Here is a 21624-nt window from a genome sequence, read left to right as displayed (position 1 = left end):
TTGCACTGAAAACTTCAGACACCTTTCATTTTGTTGTGCTATGTCTTGTTAGGTGGTAGTTCTTTTGTGTGCTCTGTCTCTAAGTGAAAACCATGCAAATACTGAATTGTTTCTCTTGATATCAAATATGGCACATTTCAAAGTGCAAAACTACTGTGTTTTTTAAAGGTTTGTGTTAGGTAGGAGTAACATGCAGGTAGTCTCTGCAGTGTAGAGAACTTTTGTCCTTGAGGATCATGGGAAGATGTGAGGAGAGATAGGAAGGAAAATAAGAGAAAACAGAAATTCTTGTAAATATCACAAAACTCGGTTAAGGATACTATTGTGGCTTCCTCTTATTCTAGGAGATACACCATCTCTCTTCTAAAACAAATTAAAAGAAGGGAAGAATATTTCATTAGTATTTAGTTAAGTGCAGTGTGTGGTTACTGTGCAGCTTGCCCTGGTATTCTGCATTTTTTAATTTGTACTTCATAAGGAAATTTCTGTCTTGCCTGAAGTGTTTAAACGTTGTAGTTGAATAAAGTAGTCAATATGACTGGCTGCTTCATTGATCAGTAAGCAGCCTTGACATTTTAAATGTGAGTAGACCGTTTAGATTGTGCTTATTTGCAAATATGTTGTGAAAGTATAGTGGATACAGCAGGAACCGCAACAAAATCTGTCAGTTTTTCAACTCCTGTAAGCATTGCCACCAATCTTATTTTGTATCTCGTGTGAGTTGAACTGCATTTCTTGTCCTGCCTTCTCAAAGCTATTGAGGTAGTTGAGTCGTTATCTTGATTCACCAAAAATGGAAAATCACTTGGGAGGATACCAGATTTGGACATTTTAACTGACTAAATATTTTAATTATGGTTGTAGTGTTCTGCGGCTTTTTGGTTTATTTCTTAGAATTAAGACAGAATAAATATTTGGTTAAGTGGGCAGTGTTGTTTACATTGAAATAACAAAATATAACACAGTAAATCAATTCTGAGTCACTTATAGTGAAAATAAATCTTTTAGTAGGTTGGCACATTTTCCTACTTGGTACCAGAAACTTGATCTACAATGTAGCGAATTAGAGGAAAGCTGCTCTTTACCAGAAGTTAAAAATCAGCACTTATCTAATTATGATGTAGACAGTGTGATACCTATCAATTAATCTCAAATATTAAATGTAAATATAATAGCTGCATTGGCATATGTGCTATGAACAGTAACACTTCAGCAAACTTGTTTAAAACATAACTAATTATGTGGGGTCTGACGGGCAAGTTTTCTTTTGCAGTCAAGGAACTTGCCTTACAATGATTGATAGTTTTTGATTGCTTCATTGAACTGTAGTAGAACTGCCAGTAAGATTTGTCTCTCTATATGCTAAATGAGTGAACAGTTGAGAGTAGCTCAGGCTTTCAGCTCTTCATGCTACAGTTGTTATCCTAAAGTTAAAAAAAAAAAAAAAAATCAATACAATTTGTTTTGCAGGTAGGGTAGGAGCTATTTGCTGTGAAATTGTAGACTGACTTGGAATATTAGTTCTATAACAGTAAAACTTTTTAATACTTAAAGGCAGTAGAGTTTTGTTGATACAATGCAAGTTTCAAATGATGGCATCGGGGGATCTCACTTTCCATGTGAAAAGAAACCAGCATAGTAGCACCAGTGTAATTTTTGCAAAGTGAGAAAAACTCATAGTATAACATGAAGCCTTAAGGAAAAAAAGCTGTAAGAAAAGCTGCAGTAGGAATCAAGCTGGTTTTTTTTCAGTAAGGATATAAAGCCTACTGCTGTAATGCTACAAGGATATGAGCAGTGAAAGAACAAATAATTTTTGTGTCTCTTATCTGGAGACAGGGAGGCATCATGCTGTAATCCAAGCCAGGCAAAGAATAATGATGTGTATGGTGAAGTTCATTCTTAGTAAGGCAAAGTTATGTGAACTAAGAAGTATGCTAAGTTATTTCTTACACCTGACCAACCATTTTAATTAAATCTAACTATTTCCACCTGTCAAATGGTGGAGACATTTGTTTCTTATTTCTGTTTTTGTCTGAGAGCTGTCTTTTCATCTCTTATTTGTGAAGATGATGTACAGATCCAAGCTTATTCTTAATAGATTTTCTTATCTCAAAAACCTATGTCTTTTTGCATATGTATAGTGTTTTAAACTTCATCTTCCAATCTGCTTGCACTGTTTTTGGCTTGCATTATTCTGTTGTGTTCAACCACAGTGGATCAGATGCAGGCTATTGAACCTGGAACCATACTGTCAATAACTTGTCTTAGTTTGATTTGAGTCCATTCTTTTTTGTAGTAAAGCTGTCAGTTGCTGCAGCCACTCAATATGGTTTTTTCACTTTTCTACATACAGACTTCTTAATTTTAAGTAAACCTATCCAAAAGAAACTAAAACATTACAGTTTTCCTATAAAAATCCCAGCTCGTTTGATGCCAGGAAGATACTAGTAGGTAAGCAAGAATGTCTAGTTAAGATGAATATAGGTTAATAATTTAGTAACTACTGATTTACTAGATTTTTTTCCCCAAGATGATAGAGGTTATCTCTCTAAGAAGAGATAAATTAGTTATGGGAAGAAGGTTTTTAGTTTTTCTTTAGGTTGAATCAAGAAATCTAATCACTCTGCTTAAGTCTCTGTTTTGTTTTTTTTATGAAGGTTTAGGTTGTCTTAGAAAATCTGCTGGATTACTGATTACTTGAGAATTATAGTCACTGTGCTACAGCATAAGTATAATCTTTAGCATTTAGAAAATAAGTCATATGGAAATTGGCTGCTTCTAAGATTAAGTGTGTGGGGAGGCTATCTCAGAGAAACACTGGTAATCATATTTACCACCAAAACCATTTGGATGTTTCTGAAGTTATAAAGGTACGTCATGAAATTAAGGAGGTAATTTACCTATGGATCCTTCTTCAGGAAATTATATGTATCTAAACTTCTTTTATTAAGGCTGAAGAAATCCCTTCTGATCTTCTGGTCTGCCTTTCCTTCCATATCAAATATAATTGCTTTTTTATTTTCTTTTTTTTTTCTTTTTTCTTTTTTCTTTTTTTTTTTTTATTTTCTTCTTCCTTTTTCCTTTTTTCTTTTTACCCCCTTCTGTAGAATCCAAAGATGGATAGATGGATAGAGCATTTCATTACCTCCAATCTAAAGTCTGGAACTGAGGCACATGCCTGTTACGGTCAAATCTGCTGTTGGTTGTCTTTACTGCAAGGCTGTATTAATCTACAGTTCCCATTAGCTTTACTCCAGTTGTGTCTCAATACTTAGTAATTTTTAACATGTCAACACTTATATTGTTACAGTGTATTGTTGTTTAGGGGAATCAGAAAGACTCATCTGAAACAAGTTAAAGTCATACATAATTAAAGATATCAGCACAAATAAAATATATGAGAATATTTTTTCTACTACTACTATTAAAATATCACATAATATGCTGGGATTTTTACCTTTTAAAAATCATGGATATAAATTAAAATACATTCCACTATCTGTTCTTTAAACACTTTAGTCATTGCAGATTCTTCTTGCAATATAAAGTAAAGTTGTGAAAGTATCTTGAAAGATTAATGTTCTACTATAGCAAATGCTGTCAAAACAGAAACACTCTTAAGTAGTCTTAGGAAGAAAGAAGAATGTTGTCCATTGATACACAAAATATATCAGATTATGGTTTAAGAGCATACAAGCCTTCTGATAAGTCATAAATACTAAGGTCTAGGACCTGAAGTTATTCAAAATATTACATAAAAAAAAATTCCATTTTAAGTTCCATATTTTCAGGTTCCATACCTTCATGTAAATTATTTGATCAGTTCCTAGGTCTGAAAGCTTTATTTCCTTGAAGTAACTTCGGAATTTTTTTTTAGTTTAGGGAGTTCAGAGGACACCAGGTGTGCCTGGTGTTGTGCAGACCATGATGAGCAATCTATGCCAGTGTTCAGGGCTGACTGAGGCTTCAAGGCAGAGTTAATGACTCTGATGCTAAGGACGAGTTTGCATGCCCTGCCCAGAGCATTTGCATAATTAATGGCTGAATGTGGCTGAATGTGATTGAATGTGATCGGTAAAGAAGTTTTGCACTGAAGTGTTCACAAAACTTGGCTCTTTCTTCATGACTTCATTGTCAGTGCTTCTGACAGAATGCAGAAGCAATGCATTTTATTCTTTGGAATATTTTTAGGTTTAAATATGGTTTAAGTCCATCTGGCACATAAATCCCATGCAAGTGCTCAGTCACTTCCTCACCAACAGGATGGGGGAGAAAATCAGAAAGGTTATCCTTGTGGTCAGTTGGGGTCAGCTGTCCTGAGTGGATCCCCTCCCAGCTTCTTGCACCCCCCAGCCTACTTACTGGTGAGGTGGTACAAGAAGCATAAAAGGCCTTGGTTCTGTGCAAGTGCTGTTCAGCAATAAGAAAAATATCTCTGTATCATTAACTCTGTGTTCAGCAGAAATTCCAAACCCAACCCGATACCAGACACTGTGAAGAAAATTAACTCTACCCCAGCTAAACCCAGCACATTCCAGCCCTTATTTCCTCACATTTACATCATGCTCAGGTGCCATGCTACTCGGTATGACCTCATTAACCACAGCCCACTTTCATTTTGATATAATAGTTTTCTGTTTGATATAATACATAGATAGCATTCCCTTAGTCTGAAAACCACCTCAGCAAAATGTTCATAAAATGTTTACAAAACATCCATTGAGTTTATTTAGTCCGTGACTGGGCTCCATCTGTTCTGGTGGTCATTTGGGACAGGGGATGTGGTGTATTGCATAGAGTAACTGGGCACCAAAGCCAGCCTAGGTCGGGTCCCTGCTGCACTGGAGTTGCTTCTTGTAAGTCTTCTCCTCCACTGGTTTGGGTCATTAGTGTTATGGTGATTCCTATAAGATGCAACTCAAATCATGGCTTACAGCAACAGTTTAAAGGTATATCCATTACAAGCTCTGCCCCTCATCCTTTTGGGCCAGGTTTTATGGTTTAACATTGCAGTGAACACCTTCACTTGTTTCTACCCTGCCTAGGAGCAAGGGTTTCCTGCTGTGGTCCACCATTAACCTTCATAGGCTGCAGAGAGACAGCATGCTTCACCATGGTCTTCAGCAAAACAGGCTGCTGGGGAATCTCTTACTTCCCCTCTTCCATCATGGGGTACCACCCACAGGAGACAGTTCTCTATAAACTTTTTCAGCATGGGTCCTTGTCACAGGCTGCAGCTCTTCATGACCTGCCCCAGCCTGAGTCCTTTCGACAAGGTGCAGTCCTTCAGAAACAGCGTGCTCCAGCATGGGTCCCTCACAGGGTCACAAGTCCTACCAGCAAACTTGCTTCAGGGCGAGCTTCTGTCTCCATGCATTCACAGGTCCTGCCAGAAACCTGCACATGATCCATCATGAGCCTATTGTCCCAAATGCTTTCAGTTATCCAGCTACTCCACTGTGGGGTCCTCCATGGACTGAAAGTGGATACCTGCTCCTGCATGGACTCATCCTTCTACTCAGGTTCACACTGGTGTTGTAGTGTGTCCAATACAGCAGCACAGAAAACTGCTCCAATACCCTGGCCACCTGCCAGCCCAGGCACTCTGCCATGGCTGTTTTCAGAATGCTCTCGGGCACAACACAGTGAGATGATCAGCAGCACAACACTGCAGCAAGCAGCAAAGGCAACAAGTGGCCACTAATGAGCCACATATTCAGTCAGGCAAGCAAGCCCCATGGCAAGCACAGGAGCTTGGCATTACCTATAAATTTGATCTAGTACATTTGAGTCAAATCTGTTGTTAATCTTGAAGCCTTTGTCCTTCACATTGGCCACCAAAAAGGACTCCTAAGAATTAACCCCAGGTGCCAGCTAAGCCCCATGCAGCTATTCACTCACTTCCCTGCCACTGGGTTTGGGAAGAAAATTGGAAAAGTGAGAAGACTCATGGGTTGAGATAAAAACAGTTTAATAGGGAAAGCAAAAACCACACACACAGGCAGAATAAAAACCAAGGAATTAATTCAGTGCATCCCATTGGCAGGCAGGTGTTCAGCCAGCTCCAGGAGAACAGGGCTTCATCGCACATAATGGTGATGTGAGAAGACAAATGCCATTGTTCTAAATGTCCCTCTCTTCCTCCTTCTTCCCCCTGCTTTATATGCTGATGTTGCAGCTGTGTCTCCTCCCAACCTCTTGTGTGCCCTCACTCTCCTCACCAGCATGGTGGTGTCAAAAGCAAAAAAGGCCTTGGCTCTGCTCAGCAATAACAAAAGCAGCTCTTTTTTATCAATCCTGTATTCAGCATAAATCCAACACATAGTCCCACACCAACAACTGTGAAGAAAATTTACTCTATTTCAGCCAAAATTACATGATGACTATAGAGTTGGTTTTTTTTTTTTTCCTTTTTTTCTCCTTTCTTTTTTCTTTAATTAATCCTATTTCAGCAGGAACATAAGCATGAGTAAGAATAATTTAGGATATGAGGGTAATTTGGGAGAAAGGTATAAGGATAAGCAAGGCTTGTTTGGCTACACAGCTGCTAAGTGCAGAATGACAGATGTAAATGAGAATGATGAAGTTCATCTGGACATTCTGTGCCCTTATCATCTTCTACATTCCCCTGCCTGTTGACATCTGAATTCTTTTCTAATTGCATTGTATTTCATAATTATCTTGCATTCCCAGCACTTTCTTCTCCATTTTATGTGAGTTGACACCACACCAAGCGGAGTCCCCGTTGCAGCTAAAGTGTGAATTATTGCAGTTATTATTACTGGGCAATTGGGACTCTTGTAACGGTAGTATTCTGAGAGACACTTATCAGATCTCCACATTTCAGGCACACATTTTTGTATGCTCTATTAGTAGCTGGTTAGTCTGTTACAAGCTAAGAATCAAGCACTAATCAAATACACTGGTCTTCGGGTTTCTTTAGAGGGTTGATACCTATTTTCAGACATCTTTCCATTAATCTGTTTCCTGCAAATGAAAGAGTTTCCTGCAGTTGCAGACTGTGGCACACAATCCAATATGATTTGGTATAAGGTGAACAAGAATTTATTTCATTTTTCTGTTTTAAGCAAGCGACGTAATGTCTCAGAGCAAGAATAAAACTGTATGTTTCACAAATAGACCTCCTTGGTACAGGGAAGGAATGCTCCAAGGAAAGACATGCCTCAGATGATGTCTCAGTCATTAGCAAAGTAAAATAGTCACTAACTTGTCTCTTGACATGCATGATGTAGATTCTTCTCTTACAAAATAAAATTGCAGGTCAAGGAAGATAGGAATGGGAGAAACTGGTGAGATTTTATCTGTTCCATTCATTGTTTAAGTAGATTACATATAGTTATCCCTGAAGTAATCCTGCAGATATACCAGCTGTAAGACTATTTGCATGTTTCCCTGGTCAATATAGAAAGTATTTGTCTTAGTTTACTTCTTTGTTTTAAGGCAGTCTAGTCCTTACTGGATGCAGAGTTAAAATATTCTTGTTGAAGTCTTGTTCCTTGTACTTTCATAGATAAAAGACAGCTGTAGCTTCTATATTCAGTGACCAAATGGATTTTACATTTAGCCAAGAAAGCCATTGTGACTTGAATCAGTAGCAGTGTGGCCAGCAGGAGCAGGGCAGGGATTGTCCCCCTGTACTCAGAACTGATGAGGCCACACCTCAAATCCTGTGTTCAGTTTTGGGCCCTTCAATACAAGAACATTGAGGTGCTGGAGCATGTCCAGAGAAGGGCAGTGGAGCTTGGGAAAGGTCTGGAGTACAAGTCCTGTGAAGAGCAGCTGAGGGAGATGGGGGTATTCAGCATGGAGAAAAGGAGGCTCAGGGGAACCTTACCACAGTCTATAACTGCCTGAAAGGAGACAATGCAAGATGGGGGTCAGCATCTTCTCCCAGGCAATAAGTGACTGGAGAAGGGGAAATGGCCTCAATTTGCCTAGAGAGGTTCAGGTTGGATATTAGGAAATATTTTTTGACTGTGGTTAAGCATTGAAATGGGCTGCTTGCGAGGACGCTGGACTCCAGGATGGTTTGGATGGATGGAGACGAGAGATCTCTGAAGGCTGCTCTTAGAAAATATGGTTTTTAGAGAGGGTGAAAGGCCCTGCTTGGAGTCACCAGATGTGACATGTGGCAGGCCCTAGGGAGTGGGGGAAGGGAGAGGCAAGGGGTAGAGGGAGATAAGAGAGGATCCCAAGAGGGAGAGGATGTTCCAGGGGAGTGGGAGTTCCAAGAGAGCATCTGGCTCCTCAGGGACTCTTTATCAGGGGGCTTCAAGGTGGGCTGGAACAAGACTTGGGCCAATGGGGTCACAGATACCAGATGCTTCAGGGGAGGGTTACAGATGTGGGATGAACCATACATTGGGAGTGAGATAGAACATTCCATTTAACCTTTGAGCCTTTCTGTAGGTAAGGGCAGTGTTCAACCAGGAGGGGGGATTGTCTTCATCCTAGCTGTACTATTGTTTTCTAGTTGTTCAGTAACTAAGGTCTGGTATGTCAAAACTTGTCACCATCTCAATCTCTGTATTTTCTAAATCTTTTGCCAGGCAATCATATTTATAAGGCTTTCCTATTTCATCTTCCCCAACAGCTGCTCATGGAACTGGTAGAGTCACTATCCCTGGGAGTGTTCAAACAATGAGCAGACAATGCACTTTGTCTATGGTTTACTGGCCATGGCAGTGTTTGGTCAAAGGTCAGACTTGATCTTGGAGGTATTTTCCAGTATTAACGATTCTACAATTCTGTGATAATTTATCATCGTTTTTCAGAGCCTAAACCTGAAATGTTTAGAATATACATCCCCAAATAACTTTCAGTGTGTCAACAGTATTTTTCACTAGGATTCTCAAATCTCAGAGCAGTATTGTGTATCACAGTCAAGACGGGAGTATCATGTAGTAGAAACAGGAAACAGGAGCTGCAGATTGTAAATGTCCAAAACTTGGTATAATACTGCCAGGCAATGTGATACCTTTTTTAATTAAAACATCTGCTTAACATACATGTATTAGTAAATTTTTCTAGCATGAACTTAGTTCTGTTGTATGCTAGTGTCAAAACACTTTCTGTTAAAAGAATATGAAATTTTAATTGTACTGTAATGCAATACTTCTATCAAAAATACAAAATTTCACCTAACTCAAAGGTGTTGTATCAGGGTGGCATCACGTAGTTATCTGCTTACTGTAGTATGTATAGGCAATAGGCACATCAATTAAATATTGTGGGGATTAGGATTATATATTGGTATCAATGCTGTCTACATGAAAATCATGTCAAGTATGTGTGAGCCTGTAACACTGTTTCCAATGTTTTGAACTGCTTCAGCTTCTCAAAAACTGAAATATAAAGATTTATGCATTCTAACTAAACCAAAAGTTTACTTGTTTGGAATCCGATAATTTTGTGATATATGGATTTTGAAGTAAACTTTGCTGTAGTTCAGAATAAGGGAAAAAATGTCTCTTTTAATTTTCTTTTCCCTTAGATGCACAATCTTGCATTAGAACTGTTGTTCCCTAATATAATGTAGCAAGATAGGATCATGCTGTTTAACCTTTTATTCTGTAGGTTGTCCAAAATTTAAAGATATTTTAATATTGAGCCACTTTTAGTTTCTAGGGAGCTCTAAATAGCCCTTTTAAGGGCTTTCATCTGTTTTTATCCTAAGCCTTCTTTCCTATCCAGTGAATGTAAATTCTAGTTTGGCAAATGATATTAATGATAACCTGAATATGATGTGGTAGGCTGTTATTGGGTGAGACCTATGTCTCTCCCTCTACATTCTCTCTTTTTTTTTCTCTCCTTTTTATTTTCCTTTCTTTTTTTTTTTTCTTAATTGGCTTCCCCCATCCCCATTTGTAGGGAAACTGTGGGTTTTCACCTGTTTCACCATCTGTTTAACTACTGCTAAAGTGATGGGGGAAGGAAAAATAATGAACACAGCCATTGAGGCAATAATTCTGACATTAAATGTTTCCTTCTTCTTACACCTGGTGAAGAAATTGCTAACTGAGGGATTTGAAAGATGTCAGTGTATTAATAATACCATAACTTTTAAGTGTTAAGTTATGTCATGGGCTAAGGCAGATCTGACTCTACAGTGGTGCCCAGTGTATATACAAGAGGTGGTCCTCTCTCAACCTGAACCAAAGCTTTTTCTGTGAGGCTGACCAAGTATGGGCACAGGTTGCCCATAGAGGCTGTGGTGTTCCTATTCTTGGCTATATTCAAAAGTCACCTGGATGTGGTCCTGGGCAGAAGGAAGGTAGGTAGCATTGCTTGAGCAGGTCCCTTCCAGTCTCTGAGACTGTACTGTCAATCGGTGAAAATCCAACAGTAAGAATCACAAATAGAAAATTTGTGACACAGAGGTGACACATGGGGAACATAAGCTATTTCTGCTCATTCTGTTAATAAAGTAGATTTTTCCAGCTATAATGTTTTTACTTATTCATTTTATGTTTTGTTCTACTGAGTGGTCAAAATAAATATAGTCTCCATTTTGACATCACTTTTTCTCCCTTTATTTCATTATTATTAGGTATATGCTCAGTCTTTTGATGAAAGGACTGCAGCACAATGTCATACGAGAAGAAAAAAAACCCACCCAAATACCCATAACTCAATTCTGAAGCAACCTAGAGATCTCCTTTCATAACTGTATCAATTATGCAGAAGCAAAAGAAGCTGTTTGTTCAGGTGGTTCTCCTGCTTTCATGTTTTTCTCATAAAGTAATCGAAATACATTTTGTTGTCAATAATTTTGAAAGGTGTGAAGAAGTAGAATTATATATGTTAGACAATATAATTAATTCTGCTGTTATTATTAGTGCCCTAGAATAAGATCTTGGCTCAAGTTAGAAATTTCATATGATATTGTAACTATCATTCTGCATAGAGATATTTCTGAAAGATTGTGAACATGCTTATTCCAGCCCATGACAGTTATGCTAATATAATAAAGACAGATGCCTCAGTATCTGAAAAGTATCTGAGTACTATTAAAGATGGATAATGCTTGACTAAGTGTGAATTAAAAGCCATAATGCACTAGACTTAGCAGTGTAAATAGCAACTTAGAAAGCACACTAAACTTGTAGAAATGTTCTGTAATAAAATTCTTTATCAAAACTTATTTCTGGTTAAACACTACAAAATACTATCCCAACAAGGAAGCTCCTGTAAACTTCAGTCTTGGTTGTTTCCTGAAGACATTTTTAATTCTGAAAAAAACAAACTGTAAAGTTAGATAGCTTATGTCCCTCCATTGCTGCCATTCAGTCATGTTTGCTGTCCCAGCACATCACTGTCATCTTAACAAGGTGATAGTCCTGCAAGTGCACAGAGGTCTCTATTGCTCGTGTTTATTCACCATACTGAGTGTGAGGCCATTGTATACCCCTTCACACATATGTGTGAAGCTTTTCAGAGAGGCCCAGCTTTTCAGAGAGGCACTTCAACATGCTGATTTCTAAAAGAAGATCTGTGTGGCTTTCTCATAAACATGCCTTGTAGCCACTTCCTTGCTCATATGCACATACTTGAGGTGACCCTCCTTAAGCCTAATTTTTTGACTGTATGTTCATTCATGTCACCCCAGGCCTTTGCTTGTTGAACCTGTCCACCATTCCTTCACTGGGCTGCTGGAAAATACTTCCCTCCCCATACCACTGCTTTTTCCAGTCCCTTCCCACCAGGTCAGCTGTGATGCACACAGAATTATCTCTGTCCTAATTAATGAGGTGCATCCCATCTCTCCTAAGCTGTTAACCTCAGAGAGGGTCCCATGGTCATAAAAGCCAAAGCCCTGTTGCCAATACTGGTTCTACGATCAAGTGCTGGTTGACATGCAATATCAGTGCCCTCCTCCTCACACCCTTTCACCCAGGATGAAGGAAGTAATCTCTTGGACTTTTCTACTCAAAAACTCTCTAGTGGATGAACTAATGCTTTAGAATATCATAAATGTAATTGTTTGATGGTTTGCTAGTCTTCTAAGAACAAAAATTTTGAGAGGCTTTAACCTGTAAGTGAATGTAATCTTGGTGCTGGTGTGTACTAATGGGTAAAGTTGCTGTGTAAAACTGATTAATTTTCCAGCAAGAGAAGATATAATTTTGATGGTTTTGAAGGTAAAATTAATAAGTATATCAAAGTGAGAGTTCCATGAAGTAAGTAGTCATTCAATCTAAGCGCTCATGTGCTGTGATCTCCTGGCAATATGGGATTTCATTATGACTGTTGTTGAGTTGTACTATTCTTAGGGATTTAGTAAACTGATTGTGAAGACAATGCTTTTTTATATTATGGACTTTCTTTGAAGGAGTTACCAGGAGTTTCTACTTGCACAGGTCCCTTCCAATATGTTACTCTTTTAGAGGGTTTTACTACTTGGAACTATATATGTAAGTGCAGAGAGGCAGCTTCTAAACTTCATTCTGTGCCATTCAGTTAACTTTTATTTTTCCATAAATCTGTGAAAAGTTGAAAAAAGAGTAAGGGAATTTGTATTACTAACTACAATATTTAGCAACTAGTACTAATACCAGGCAGAGTCCAGCTGCCTACTTTGATATTCACAAGAACCTTGGGAGAAGACAAACAATCAAACAGTGTTTAGTAAGACACTGGGGTTGTAACATGAAAATACATTAGTATCTAGAAACTGTTGTAATATTCTGTTCTTCCTCCGTGAATAGCTTGCATAATCTGTCTTCTGCTCTGGGGTAACACAACACAGTTATGAAGTCAATTATTCATAAAGTTTTTGTTTATACAAAAATTGAAATGGAATGCTTATGTGAAACTAGTATAGTACTGAAAACTGTTTCCATTTATACTCTTCTTCAGGAACCAAGTTTTCCCTATTAATTGCTGAAACAATGTTTTGAGTTTTCCTTTATTGTGAAACACATTATGTTGGTGCAAATTCTTAATTAGTATACTGGTTATTCATCATTATAAATAGATAAGATCTTAAGATTAGCCTTTTATTCTGACTATTAAAAGCCTGCCATTACTGCATGTGATTATGAGATCTAGTTCAGTTTATCTTCTGTGATGTTTTGTTTAGGCTTCTAGAGGAGAAAAAAGAAATTTCCTGCTGCACTTGAAGGTAAATTACAGGCTTTCATTTTCTGCATTGAATTAAAGCCTGCTACATTATTTTATCTAGACAATAAAGCATATGTAGCTAACAAAACTTTGCAAACTCTGATCGCTTAAAAAAGTAAATTAGTTCAGTGTGAAGTAGTCCAGGAACAAAATAAATCATGATCTGACACATTTTAACAATCCCATTTGATAAGTGTTAGAGTAAGTTACACTCTTAAATCATTCTGTCTTCATATTTCCAGTCAAGAAAACAGAAGGATTCCAACTGAGAATTTGGGTATATTAAAAAATCTTTAGGGAATTTAACAGACAACATGAAACTGCACAGAATTTATAGGAAAGCAATAATTTTCAGCTTTGCCTAAGTTCTGCCCATTTTACAGAGGAAATACTAACCTTGTTGCATTCAGCAGCTGGGTCCCGACAGTTTCTTTTCCCATTTAGAGAGGTTAATTAGTCTTCTTTCAGAATGTGGCCTGTTTAGCTTACATTCACATCATGCAACAAGCACTGGCTATACAAAGCAATACCATTAACAGATGGGTGTGTCCAACTGCTTAATTAGGCAGAATAAAAAGGACCTTGTCAAACATTCATCTGTTGTTTGTCATACACCTGACGGTCCAATTAGGCAAGGATGACGTCTTTTCTGCTGTAATATTCACTTCCTTTACTTACATGGAGGGTCAGGGGGAAAATGGGAGAGTTTTCATTTAGATTATTGTTGTGGCTTTAATCCTAGCCAACAGCCAAGCCCCCGCAGCCACTCACTCTCCCACCAGTGGGGTTGGGGAGAGAATCAGAAGGGTAAAAGCTGAAGAGCTCAGGGGTTGAGATAAGAACAGTTTAAAAGGGAGAGCAGAAGCCACACACACAAGGAAAGTAAAGCATGGGATTAAATCTGTGCTTCCCATGGGCAGGCAGGTGTTCAGCCAGCTCCAGGAGAGCAGGGCCCCATCACACATAACAGTGACTTGGGAAGAAAAACACCATTGCTCCAAATGCCCCCCACCTCCTTCTCCTTCTCTCACTCTATACACTGAGCATGATGCCACATGGTCTGGAATATCCCTTTGGTCAGCTGGGGTCACCTGTCCTGGCTGCATCTCCTCCTGATCTGAGCATCCCCGGTCCCCTCCCCAGTGTAGCAGTACCGAAAGCAGAAAAGGCCTTGGCTCTGTGCAAGCCTGGCTCAGCAGTAACAAAATTATCTCTGTATTTTCAGCTCTGTGTTCAGCACAGCCCAATGCCAGCCACTGTGAAGGAGGTTAATTTTGCCCTAGCCAAAACCAGCAGTGTGTTCTCAATATTAATAAAATGTAAAGGAATTACACTGACTGCATCATTGACATGATGCTAGAAAAACTAGGAATATATTTAAGGTGAACTGTCAGACCATATCATATGGCATCTAGAGGGAAAAATCTGTACAATGTACCGAACTATAATAAAATTTAGTGTTTAGGATACAGGCTTAAACCAGAACAATGGCAGCAGTCCTGGCTGAATGCCAGGTGCTCACCAAAACCACTCTGTCGCTCCCCCAGTCCTCAGCTGGACAAGTGAGAGAAAATGTAACTAAAAGCTCATTGATGAAAATAACAACAGGGAAGGATCACTCACCATGAGAGTGAAAACAGATTTGACCTGAGGAAAATTATTTGAATTTATTGCCAATCAGATCAGCGTAAGATAGTAAGAAATAAACCTAAATCTTAAAAAACCTTCCCCACACGCTTCAGTTCCTCCCAGGCTTAACTTTATTCCTGATTCTCTACCTCCTCCCTTCCAACAGCTCAGGGGAATTCAGAACGGGGATTACCATCAGTTCCTTACACATTGTTTTTGTGGCTGTTTCCTTCTCGGGGGCTGAACTCCTCATGTTCTTCCTCAGCTTCTGTGTAGGGACCTTCCTACAGAAAACGGTCCTCCATGCATTTCTCTGTGAGTCATTCCTATGGGCTACAGTTCTTCAAAAACTGCTCCAGCATGGGACCAGGCTGCTCCAGCATGACTTTCCCCTGGAGTCACAGTCCAGCAAACCTGCTCCTACCTCAGCTCAGGCACCTTCTGGAGCCTGCTTTTCCACTGGCATGTCTGCAGGTTCTCTCACGTACTCTCACTCCCTTCTTCTGTGACTGCTATTTGCTTCTGTCCGATAACTTTTTCCCCCCACTTCTTCGATATGTTCTCTCAGAGGCACTACCACTGTCCCTGATGGGCTCAGGGCTTAGCCTTGGTGAGCAATAGTTCCATCTTGGATCCAGCTGGCACTGTCTTCATCAGATATAGGGGAAGCTTCTGGCAGCTTCTCAGAGAAGCCACCCATGTAGTTCTCCCTTGCTTGCTACCCAAGCCTTGCCAGACAAACACAATATACCCATCTCTCCTTCCTCACCTGTTTTTAAACAGCCTGCACTCCAGCCATGGGGTTCATCTCACCACCTTTGAGTAATCACAACTAGGTTGTAACTTTCTAGAAGCATGGAGGCTTCCAACTCCATATTTATTGTGTGGACATCCATTTTAATTGTTAAGGTTTTAACATATAAATGTAATTTGAAGTTCTACTTCTTTATTCTTTTTCTTCTGTATGCTGATTTTTGTCAGGTGTGCTGGGTCCTGAAGTGTATCCACTGCTTAAAAGTAGAGGGTTCAGTTAACATGAGACTCTGAGAGTCTGTTGATTAATCTGAAATTAGTTTGATGAAAAATTTATCAGTCTTTCTGAATATTTCAGAAGAGGAATTTAAATCAATCAGGTGTGCCATAGGCATGATTCCTGGAGTTTAAACCAAGCATGGTCCCAATTGGCAAGGTCCTTGCCTGTCGCCTGACCTCATACCAAATTTATATACCTGTTTCCTGCTTTGCAGTGACTACATTTAAATGCAAAGTGAACTAGAGACAGTTGGAGGGAGGAACTGCAGAAATCCAGTCTTAAATCAGCTTAAACTGCTATTGAACCCAGCCTTGAGGGGAAAGTTTGTTGTTGACAGCTGGCTCTGTTGTTAAGCAAAGAGAACACTGAATTCTTTTTCATACAGTAATTAATTCTTCCTGTTATCTAGTGGTATGTCCCTCAATATTTTTATTATGGTTTTGTCTCAAAAAAATTGTTGAGTTTTTGGGGGAGCTTGTTATTTGGTAGTGGTGGTAGGGATTAAATTTTCTTCGCTGTCAGCCACCTGGATCTCATGAGTTAAACTGAAAAAAAATCACTTGCATAAGTCATTCTAAGTATCTATAGATTTTTTTTCATATAAATCTCTTTTATTATGCATGATAAAGCTACTAATTTTTAGTGACAGTGGTTCTCAGATTGCCAAAGTGTTTTGTAGCTAATATAGTTTAATAGAGACTGAGGGCAGTAAAAGTTTTCACAGAACATTTGGATTACAGACTAGTAGTTAGTGTTTCTTCACTGTGATTCTTCACAGACACGTACAGTCTTCTGTTTTGAAGGTACCAAGTGAAGAAGAACCTGCCTCATCTGTTTATTATTTTCACTGGTTACTCATCCACTGCTTTAAAGAAATTTAAGAAGAAAGGGAAATAAAATGCTGGTTCACAATTTTGAATTCATTTTGGTTTGTCACCATTCAGTTGTATAGTCATTTTGGCTGTGCAAATTTGAGGAATCTTCAGCTCACAAACTCTGTTGCATATGAAGACATGTCATTCTTGGTTGTCTTTCTGATAAATTTTCTTTGTCAGGCCTTTCCCTTGATTCTTGAACCATTTCTTTATTCTACCCAAATTTTAAACATCCCTTTAAACATCAGGGCCATGATCATAAGCACTTGTCTACCATTTATGTACTTCTAATGGTTTTAGAGTCAAAAAATGTCTTAATAATTGCTTTAATGCTTTCTACTGAAGAAGGTTATTTGAGTGGTTCTTTCGCTGTGACTCATTAAATGCTTTTCAGAGGTTATTTTCCAGAGTAGAGGCCTTCATTCTGTGGCCTGCTTCAAGTTCAACTTCGAATGTGAATGTATAGAGATTTTAGTGTAATTCAGTAAGACAGAGAAAAAATGGTTTTGAATGCTGACGAGTTATTTACAAGCTGAGAGAAGATCTGCTGCTGATTTTTCTTACTTATTCCTAAAGGGACAAAGCTCAGATAAGTGACACATTTTTTCATATGTAAGCAAAAGATATTTCAAATCTAAGTAAGATAAAAATAACATAAAACTTTATTTATACAAACTTGTGTGCTAGCAGGGGGAAAAATATTTGGGCTTCTAACACAATTGGTATTAGCTAATTTAAAAATATTAATATAAATAAGGGACAAATTAGTGTGCTAATGTAAGTGGCAAAATAAAAACATTTCTGCACTAACTTTTGGATTTTATATTTTAATTTTATTCAGAGATCACAATGCAGACATCAGAGACTGGGGCGGATACAGGTTCAACTGTGACTTTACAGACATCTGCGGCTGGCCAGGCAGCAGTGCCCACGCAGGTAGTGCAGCAAGTACCAGTTCAGCAGCAGGTATGTGGCTGTTAATTTTGAGAGGACTTAAAAAAAAAAATTCCTAATAATAGTTCTTTACAATTTAATGAAGAACTTGGTTTTGTGCAAGATGCTAAAGGAACTTTTGCTCTACTTTTATAAATTTTAGTTTGCTGGAATGAAAATAACCAGAGAAAAGCAAGCTATTTTCAAGATCTTTTCCTTAACTAGAGCATCTGACAAGCTCTGGTAGTACTCATACATGATTCTAGCTGTTATTTGTTATATAATTCATGCAGTAGCTCACAGAAGTTTACTTTATGTTACTGAATATTTACGTTTTTCCTTTAAATAATGCATATGTTTCTGAAATTATTGACTATATCATTTCTTCATCTGTTTGGATGTTCAAGTAAGTATAAAACAAATGTAAATATTAAAAGTACTGTTCTTTGCGTTTCCAGACTTGAATGCATGCAGATATATGCACAATATCATGAAAGTTTTTGTGATATGACAATCAATAACCCATAATGTAAATTTGGCAGAGAAGGAAGATTTGTGTAGCAGCCAGCACAATGTGCTGTTGTGTTACATGAGGTGGTTATTCCTATGCAGCACCCATGAGCTTTAGAAGAAATAGAAGCAGAAATAAATGGGGAGCTAAAAAGGAAAAGTATGGAGATAGAAAATGGAGATTCAGTGTGAAAGCCATGATGACTGTCTAGGACTTTTCCGGAAAACACAGAAAATAGCTGTCCATATGATGGGTATTCTGGATGACATTTATGTTTTTCATCAAAATCTGACTTCCTATTTTCCAAATCAGTAATATGAGAACTAGACATATTTTATTAAACAGTGTGATTAATTTCTGTGCTGGTAGAGCACTTCTCTCTAAATTAAACTCTTCAGCATTTGTTACGTTCTTAAATTCCAGTGCATTTTTATGTGTGTTTCAGAGTCTCATACCTTTCACTCATATTTTTTTCCTGTTGTGTAGACTCAGTTTGTAGTGCTTTGTAGTTCCATTACTATAGTACGATGATTGAACTTAGCTAAACTTTGTAGGAGATTTGTCTATAACTCTTTTGTAAGATTTCTGAGTGAAAGACTATTTTCCTTTGTGAAATACAATCTGGATTATTATTTGATTTAGATCTTCTTTCATAATTACAGATGTTAATACATGTTGTTTGTATGACTTGTTCCTTGCTATTTCTGTATTTCACTTTTTAAGGTACAAGATGGCAGTTTGATAGTGCTCCATGGTTGCTTATTTTCTCCATATCAGATGTACATACAATATTACGTACTGAATTTGTGAAGTGCTGGTCAGTGCTGAAAACTGGTAACCAGTTAGTGCCATGTAGGATACTTTATAGCAGTTCTAGTATTTGTATTGATTGAAGTGTAAGGTCAGGTTCTATGCATTTATGTTCAACTCTTACAGAAAAATGGAGAATGAGCAGGCCTTTGGTATTTGTAAACTTTGTTTGTGCAAAGTTTCTACCTTTTTGAAAACTTCTAGGATAGAATTGGCTCCTTGTTTGTTGACTGGAGCCGGCTACTGAAGAGATCTCAGGTCCAGCAGTTGAAGTGTCTGCATTGAGAGTGTAACTGCCAGAGAGTCTCATGAATGGTCACACTGGGAGTTTTCCTTAGCACATTTTCTCACATAAATGATGCATTAATCTTTGTCAACAACTGTTTATATCTTTTCTAAAGTAATGCTAGTTGTCCACTAATAATGTTACACGTGTCAAAACATAGAAGCCAAGGATGAGATTGGGTTCTTCCTTCTTTGATTATACCTCAGTAAGAAAGCAAACAGTATTTTTGTTGCCCTATCTGAGTGTGCACAAATGTTCCCCATCACCTTTACGTACATCTCCTTCCGTACAGCTCCTTCTGGGTATCACCTTGTATTAAATGCACCATCGTTACATTGGATTGTTTTTCCCTGTGGACATAGTAAATTATACTTTTCTGACTGACACTTAACACTGACCGTATAATCAGCATAATGTTTGAGAAAAGAAATCTAAAGGAAGGGGGATTAAAAATCCAACAAAAATGTTCAGAAGTCCAATGCAGACTGTATTGCAGTGGTTGAAACACATACGTATGGGAGATATGTGTAGAGAGAGATGATTAGATTATGGAAGTAGTGAGGAGGAAGGGAAGAGTGAAATTGTGAATATGGTATGCCAAATGTGATGAAGAATGTATGTGGGATAGGTAATTTCAATTTCAGGGTTGAAAAAAAAAAGGAATAGCAAATATAAAAACAAACACTGTGTTGAGGAAATTGCAGGTATGATCTGTCCTGAGGAATTACCTGTATATAGACTGCATTGGCCTAAAGTGTAGGCCAATTTGTAGAAAGGCCTCTATGTACCTTTAGTAGGAATAAGCCAATTTGCCTAAAGAAAATTAGGAGAAAGAGCCATTGTAATGGCTATTTTAATAAAGACATTCTTTTTATGGCAGAGGGAGGACTTATAATTTCTGTACATTCAAAGTTACCCATGTTGAAAGCTGGAGAGAAGGTTTTAGGTAAGAGTATATAAAATATGGTTTATTTTTTTCTATGATTTATAATGGACATGCTAAGTGATTTCAGCTGTATCCAAATTATGTCTGAATATTCAAATTTTGATTAGATTTTCTTGTGAATATACATTGCTAAAAACAATGGGACAATTCTGGAATTTTGTTAAATTCAAGGATACTGTAACATGAGTATTCATGTATATAGAACAATTCAGTGCAAGCTGAAACTTCCATATCATGATTTGCAGTAATTTATTACTACTTTCTAGTGAATAATGCAATTTTAGATGAATTTGTTTTTTAATAATATTAAATGTATAGTATTTCATTTTTCTAGGGTGGTTTCTATTCCTGTATGTACACCATATTTAAATGACATTGCCTGAATGCATTAATTTGGGGTTGATTTCATGACATCGTGTTTCTTACATGCACAAAAAATTTACATTTTTTTGAAATTAATATTTTGCCCTGAAGAAGAGAAAGCTGAATAAGTGGAAGGGCAGACTAGGAGCCTTTTCTCTTCAGCAGCATTAATCCTCAGCACCCTGTCTTTTGAAAAAACAATCAACAAATGAGTAACTTTTAATATTTCCGGCTAAAACAAATCCCTAATTTCCATATAGTTGGTATTAATATACTGCTCATAAAAGTCAGCTGTAATGCTCCGAGAATAGGAACAATAAAGGTGCCATTTATGAAAACCTTGATTTTCCCTCTTGCAGAAGTAGCTTTAGTGGCAACTGGTTTCATGCAACACAGAAGAAGTCATTGTTAAGAGGGAATAGAGGGCAATAAGAAGCAAAAAGCAACAACAGTAAAACCAAAAGTGTGGGAGTGTAATTACATTCTGTTTAAATAGCTTAAGGAATTCTCTTAGTCTTCTGTTTCCTTGAATACAGGGATTTTTCATTAATTAATGATTGCTTTTTCAACAGGCAGTCTTCAGCTCAGTGCAGTAAGCTTTTAAGGATTCAGAATTAAGCTCACTTTTGAGTTTATGCCATGTGATATGGAAAAATTGGAGAAATAAAACTAAGTTATTTCATAGAAGTATATCCATGCATCTGAAGTTGGGCAAAGCATTTCTTCACAGTCACTGAATTTTGTGGCCATCGCATTCACAAAGCGTTCTATCATTCATTAACTGGAGATACAGACTTCTGCTAATCAGAATTGCTCCTAATGCAAAATCATGTTTAGCATATGAAACACATAATCATGAGCTGACATTAGCCATTATATAAATATGAATGTGCTTAGAATATTACAGCATGTGCTATTTATATGTTACTTGCCAAAGGTAATCCATACTAATGAAGGAAAAAATTATTTTTATCTCCAAGGACAGAAAATGTTTTCACATCCAAGCTGTTTGCAAAGACACAGTGGATAATTATATGTTCTTTTTAAAATGGAATTTAAAAACCCTTATATATATATTGCTCTGTTCTTCTG

At 37.7% G+C, this 21624-nt stretch overlaps 1 protein-coding gene across 5 annotated transcripts in view; it reads left to right on the top strand.

Annotated features, from left to right (window-relative positions):
* Positions 1-21624, top strand: part of RFX3 (regulatory factor X3) — a 115559-nt gene that overhangs the window by 34608 nt on the left and 59327 nt on the right. For all 5 annotated transcript variants that reach the window (XM_072921772.1, XM_002195823.6, XM_072921774.1 and 2 more), the window contains one exon: positions 17525-17649. In XM_072921772.1, the coding sequence (XP_072777873.1) occupies positions 17525-17649 (125 nt within the window). The remainder of the gene's footprint in view (positions 1-17524; positions 17650-21624) is intronic.

This window comes from Taeniopygia guttata, chromosome Z (assembly GCF_048771995.1).
Source record: "Taeniopygia guttata chromosome Z, bTaeGut7.mat, whole genome shotgun sequence".
NCBI lineage: Eukaryota > Metazoa > Chordata > Aves > Passeriformes > Estrildidae > Taeniopygia > Taeniopygia guttata.
Note: the sequence above shows the minus strand (reverse complement) of the source record. Positions and strands in the feature narration are given on the sequence as shown.